This window comes from Chanos chanos, chromosome 9, assembly GCF_902362185.1.
Source record: "Chanos chanos chromosome 9, fChaCha1.1, whole genome shotgun sequence".
NCBI lineage: Eukaryota > Metazoa > Chordata > Actinopteri > Gonorynchiformes > Chanidae > Chanos > Chanos chanos.
The window spans coordinates 36,263,656-36,270,615 of NC_044503.1; the positions used below are offsets into that span (position 1 = coordinate 36,263,656).

General features: G+C 40.3%; 1 protein-coding gene across 1 annotated transcript; it reads right to left on the reverse strand.

The window, feature by feature from the left end:
- Positions 1–2,050: 2,050 nt before the first annotated feature.
- Positions 2,051–2,587, reverse strand: LOC115821720 (stonustoxin subunit beta-like; the record flags this gene model as incomplete). The annotated part of the gene is made up of 1 exon (XM_030785523.1): positions 2,051–2,587. A coding segment is annotated over one exon (537 nt), but the record flags the coding sequence as incomplete, so codon positions are not given.
- Positions 2,588–6,960: the final 4,373 nt, after the last annotated feature.

The window sequence follows — 6,960 nt, forward strand, 5'->3', positions numbered from 1 at the left end:
TGGACCCAAGTTGCTACGAAATATGGTCTGTCTGACTCTAGACCGAAATGAGCTTCGTGGGCGTGAAAATACAAGAATGGGAAAAATTTTTCTGCTAGCTGTATACATAGTCATATTAGTCTTAACATTATGATGTTCATTACGATGAACATTATTCGTTAGAGGGATACTTAGAAGAGGGTGACGGTTTTCTCGTTGTTTCTGTTGTCTCTGCCTGACCAGTGCTCCAGCTCTTTCGCCCCACTTCCTTCTCCGGCTCCGTTTACAAGGTGTAGCAGGTAGGCTAAACAATTTCATTCTAAACAAATGGAAGTCCGCTGAGTCCGTTGAACAATTTTTGGCTATAAAATGCATATCGATTGTAGATCTGATGTTGATCAAAGTCTCCCTATCGTAGGTGATCATAACGTTCAAAATTATTGTGTTCTTGCATAAAATAATGTGAATAAATTAACAAAAAAAGTTAAATTTAAGATAGAGCTCAGAGAACGACAGCCATCTTGACGGCGCATTACCATAGAAACCATAGAGATCTCTCCACACAGAACGAGAAAGTGCCCGTACCTCTGCACCGAGCATACACTAGTAAGCACGTCACATCATTGTAACCTTCTAGTCGACTGATCAATCAGATCAATCAAGAGGACCTACGCTGAGGATAAGCAAGTGAGCAGCTGCACCTGTCAATAACAGACTACCTCTCAATGGAACGAATCACAGCTAAAAACAATAAACAGACCAAATTATTCAATAACACCTGGGAACCCATCCTTGTAGCTCTAAACTTTCCAACAAATTGACCCCCCCCCCTTCCTTTTTTTCTCTCTCTACCCTTTCTTCTTTCTTCTCCCCTTTTCCTTTAAATGGTATCTTCCTGCTTCATTACTATCACTACGTTATTATTATTGTCATTATTATTATTATCATTATTATTATTATTATTATTACTAGTACTACTACTATTATTATTACTGATCTTTCCTACTAGTATTATTGTCACTGCTATCACTTATGATTACTCAGTGTTATAACTATGCCGACGATGATTATTATTATTATTGTTGTTGTTGTTATTGCTGATATTGTTATTGTCCTTCTTCTTCCTCCTCCTCGTCTACTCCTCCTTCTTCTTTTCCCTCTTCTTCTTCAACTGTAACATAATGGCTCTGTGACAGGATCAATGTGATGTCTTGTTCTATGTTATGTGTCCCATGTGTGTGTATGTATGTCTGTATGTATCAACGATTAAAAAAACCAAAAAAACCCCCAAAAAAAACAAATAATGTCATGGAGGAAAACATTCGGTGTATGGTAACAACTCATCGTCATCCTGATGGCTGCTGTGGCTTCGTGTCTTCCTGCGCTGCTGTGGCTGTGTCGTCCACCCCAACTGAGCCCCATGCTGTCTTATCATTCTTCATACTGTCTACTAGTTGTGTTTTCATTTTCATTATCACTGTGTTGTTTGTAATTTGCCCACTGGGTTGGCACCTACTGCACGCCTGGCTGGCCTAAAAGGGGTCTCCCCTCTCTGTCCTTCTCAAGATTTCTCCTATTTTTCCCTAGCATCTGGGTTTTTTGAGGAGTTTTTTCTTGCCCTCTATGAGGATCAAATCAGGGGGTGCCACCCTGCTCTGTTTGTTGTAAACCAGTGGGCATGTAAAGCCCTTTGAGACTGTAAACAGTGATACTGGGCTTTAAATAAACTTGAACTTGAACTCACATAAAATGTTTTTTAAATGTGTGTAATAACTATTTCCTTAGTTTTAAGTTAACCAACCAAATATTTAACATGTTCTGTGGTGTTTGAGTACGCCATGAATGAACTTGTACAATTAGCCCAGGTGATGGCCTTTAAACTCAATCGATGGATTTTTGTCTTCTGAAAGCGATTAAACAGTAGAAGCAATGTTTCTTGATGCAAAGCAAAATGTGTGTCCAAGTGTAAATAAATGTAAATGTGAATGTAAATATGAACATCGTGTGTGCGTCCATGTGATGAGGAAAAAAGAATGTGTGTGTGTGTGTGTTTCAGAGTGTGTGTGTTTATTTATTTTATCTGACACAGAGACACCGAGGAGTTATAATAAACAGTAAACCCAGCATAGAGGGATTCAGTGAATGTGCAGTGGAATGTGTGTAAGTGTGTGAGTGTGTGTGTGTCAGAGGAGACGCTGTAGAAGGACACAGTTCCAGATGACCAGTCCAGATACACTCCTACTCTGTGTGTGTGTGAGGCAGGGGCAAGTATGATAGTTCTCTGTTTTTTGTGACGAGCAGTGTAACTGTTGCTGTTATCAGAGCAGATCAGACTCCAGGACTTTTCATTGAATCCAAACCAACAGTCATCCTTCCATCCTTTCCTCCTGATTCCTTTATATGTCACTGATATAACAGCATCTCCACTCCACTCAGTCTCCCAGTAACAGCGTCCAGTCAGACTCTCTCTACACATGACCTGACACCAGTAATCAAATCTCTCTGGATGATCAGGATACGACTGATTCTCTCTCACACCTGTCACCTTTCTGTTCCCCTCAGACAGAGAGAGTTTTGTGTTTACTGTGTTTAGGTCCAGTGTGAGATCACAGGCATCTACAGAGAAGAAGAGAAATTAGAGGAGAAAACATATCACATACTCTCAACTCTGTGTGTGTGTGTGTGTGTGTGTATGTGTGTGTGTGTACTTACACTCTATTAGTTCTTGTTGTTTTCTAATCCTATAATCCACACTGAAACACAGAAAACAGAACAGATGATGAATGAGACACACATATGCACAAGTTCTCTTTCTATCTCTCTCTCTCTCACACATACATATACACACACACACACACACACACACACACACACTCTCTCTCTCTCTCTTATTCTCTGTCCTTCTCTCACACATACACACACGTACACAAACACACACAAGTTCTCTTTATCTATTTCTCTCTCTCTCTCACACACACACACACACACACACACGTTTTCTTTCTCTCTCTCTTGCTCCAACATGCACACCACACACGTACATACACACAAGTTCTCTTTCTCTCTCACACACAAACACTAAAGGTGTAACGGTTCTGAAACCGAGACCAAAACCGCGATACAAACGTCCACGGTCTCGTGTCACGGTTCATGGAACTGTGATACACCCCCCCTCCCCCCAACCTGCTGCTACCGCTGCAGGTGCAGCCTGTTGAGCTCTCATTACTAATGTAACAAAACTCATGTTTCATTTCAAAACTACAACACATGTAAATCACAAAATTATTATTCCATTTTAACGTTAGGGCAAGCTGTGTATTTTGTGTTAGGGGTACATATATTTGGTACAGTCCAGTGCGTGTTGTGATCCAAGTGAATACAGTCTAGCTTTAACCACGCATGCTATGTGCATGACTTTTTTTATGCTCTGATGGTCAGTCGACCGAAGTGATACTTGGTAAGATACAGTGTGTCCTCTCTTCTATGTTTCTGTATGCGGAACTAAAATTAAAAACTCAGTTTCCTCTCCCATTCCATAATGGAGCCATAACTTAGCAACTGAATTAGCACATGTTCAATGTTGCAGCATCGTAAGTATGGCGACCGCAAAGCCAGAGCTTGAGGACCCTCCTGTATCCTGCAGGTCTCCTGTTTGGGAACATTTTGGTTTTCCAAACAATGCCGGCATTGTTCAACTGAAATCGGGTATGTTGCTGGTAGTACGTTGAACACTCATTTGAGATGGCATCATCCAAATGTGAATATCACCAGTACAAGGAAAAAACAGAGTGGAGAGCAATCTGGAAATTATGGCCAGTTTGCCATTGTTTACGAGCTTGAGCAAGTTTATAAGTTTGCAAGTAAACTCACGATAAATGAAAACAAGTTTCATGATTTGCATGTCTTTTTTAACTGTACTGAAACTGTACCAAACCGTGACTTCAAACCCAGGGACGTACCAAACCGTGACTTTTGCATACCATTATACCAGTTCTTTCTCTCTCTCACACACACACACACACACACACACACACACACAGGTTCTCTTTCTCTCTCTCTAACACACAAAAGTTCCCTTTTTCTCAGGGCTGCCCCCTGAAAGTTGACGTGTCAAATTGTCTGTCAGAGCCTTGTCAGTCGACTGAGATTCTTAAAGTCAAGAGGTCGTTTGCATAGGGATAAAATTTTAATGAGGAATTATAAACAAGGGGAATCATAAATATATTTTTATATTCTAGGAGGGCTAGCTGGCACGCTTGCTAAAAAAGATCCACATGACAACATGTGCTGATGGTTAACTGATGAGAGAAGCTGAAACTTGAGGTGGAGTGGTTGGTAAACTTGACTAGCTATAACCACGTGTCAGGAGAATTCTTAAGTCTGGCAGCATTTTGAACTTTTGAAGGACAGCCTAAACAAAGTTAAATGCAAACTCGGTATGCAAGAATCCACTTATCATTCAACAACATAGAACATGGCAAACCACTTGAAACATGTAAGTTGTATAGCCAGGTGGCCATTAAAAAAGAGACTGAAGTCAAACATTTGCTTTTTCATTTTAAAGATTTCAGATCTTCAATTGTAAGTGTTCAATTTATTTATTTGTTTGTTTACACAAACAGTAATATGTGTGTAGGAGGGAGAGAGGCAGAGAGAGAGAGAGTGTATGCATATTTGAGAGTGTGCAAGTGAGAGGGAGGCTCTCTTGTACTCATTTACATAAGAAAGAACACACACTCTGGCCCTGTTTACAGAAATCTGGGTCCAGCCCTAGTACTTTAGAGCTGTTCATTTGTGATCAGGTCACCAAAATCAGATCTAACACAAGGTGTAAACAGGGCCTCTCTCTGTCCCACACACACACAGATATAATCTCTCTTCTGTACACACACACACACACACACACACACAGACTCCCTCTTGTAACACACACACACACACACACACACACAATCTCCCTTCCGTAAAGACAAACATACACACATTCCCTCTTTCAGCACAAACATAAACACACATATACTCTCTCTCTCTCAAAACATACACATATATAAATAAACTACCTCTCATACAGACACCAAAACACACACACACATATCTACATATCTGAGTGGGGAATTCCCACTGAGTCCCAGTTTCCTGTAACTAAAGAATACTAACCTATCCCTATAACCCTCACCCTGACCCTCACCTTAACTCTAACCAAAGACATGTTTTGACACTGTTTGGTCTACCAATAACAACAATAACAACAACTTTAGAAAAAATATAAACAAGTGAGACCCCCATTAAGACCCCCACTGAACTAACTTTGCCTCACAACCACACACACAAACACACACACACACACACTCTTTTTCACAGATACGTACACAAATGCAAATAAACTCTCTCCCTCTTTCAAACATACGTCTGTCTCTCACACACAAACACAGTCACACACAGCCAAATACACACCCCACTCTCTCCAACAGACACATATGAACACAGAGATAATTACTCTTTCACACACTAATCTATTTCTCATAAAGATATGTACAATGAAACACACATGCACCTCCTCATCTGTACACACACACACACACACACACAGGGTCCTGTTCTACTTACTTGAGTGTGTCCAGTCGACAGCGTGGATCCATCTTTCTGTCAGAGAGCAGCTTTATTCCTGAGACTCCTGGTTGATTGTAGCTCAGATCCAGTTCTCTCAGGTGTGAGGGGTTTGAACTCAGAGCTGAAGCCAGAGAAGAACAGCCTTCCTCTGTCACTAAACAACCAGACAACCTACAGAGAGAGAGAGAGAGAGAGAGAGAAATTCAGTGGTAAGATAAAGTTGTAATAATAATAATAATACAAGTATCACTATTTATAGTCTAAAAGGGCTTTCCATGTCCATAACAAACTCAAATTAAAGTTATATATTATCCTTCAGTTAGAGAAAATAATCAATAGTTTGGTTATTGACTATTTTCTCTAACTGAAGGATAATATAGAAAGTTTGCCTCCCTAATTTCTAATGAGATGGACAGTGTGTATGAGTGTTTCAGTGTAATCCCTGATGCCCTGAGAGTGATGATACTGATTAACTGCTGATTTAAACACAAGACCAGCACAGCAAACAAACTCATCTTTATGGCTATGACTGATAACCACCCACCATCTGACCACAAGATCAGGACAGGAACAACATCACTGAGAGAGAGAGAGATTTTAGAGTTTGGGATGTGAACCTAAACGTTTTAAACATATGAAACAGCTCCTGATCTGGGCTGTGTAGGTATTAGAGCAGCAAAGAGGACATTTGACCTGTTTCAATCTTTTTGTCCTTTCACCAGGAAGAATGAGATGTGATTAACTGTGTGGGTAAAGTTCTCACTTTTTATGGACTATAGTTTCTGTGTTTTCCCTTCTAGTCAGCATTTAAACACATAAAGTAATAATGACATTTACCATAGCACACACTGACAATACTTTGTTCTTTACAGAGGGGCTGCTGGCTTGAAACACACACACACACACGCACGCACGCACACACGCACACACACACACACACACACAGGTATCATAGACTGACTGACTGATTTGCAGCTTTCTTGTCTCTCCAGTCCTATTATGCAGTATGAATATTTTCAATACAATAAATGAATGTTCAGATTCAGAAAAAGTTTCAGGAAAGTTCTAGGATGTTTCTGAAAAAAAGTTAGTCTGGATCCCTGCTTAAAACATCAATTCAGACAATCATATATTGTATTTTCAAAAACCGACTAATACTGACCTCAGTATCTCCAGTTTACAGTGTGGATTCTTCAGTCCCACACAGAGAAACTTAACTCCTGAGTCCTGAAGGTCATTGTTACTCAGGTCCAGTTCTCTCAGGGGACAGTTTGCTGACTGTAGAACTGAGGCTACAGATGAACAGGACTGTTCAGTGAGTTTACAACCAGATAGTCTGGAGAGAGAGAGAGACTCCACAGTTACTCCACA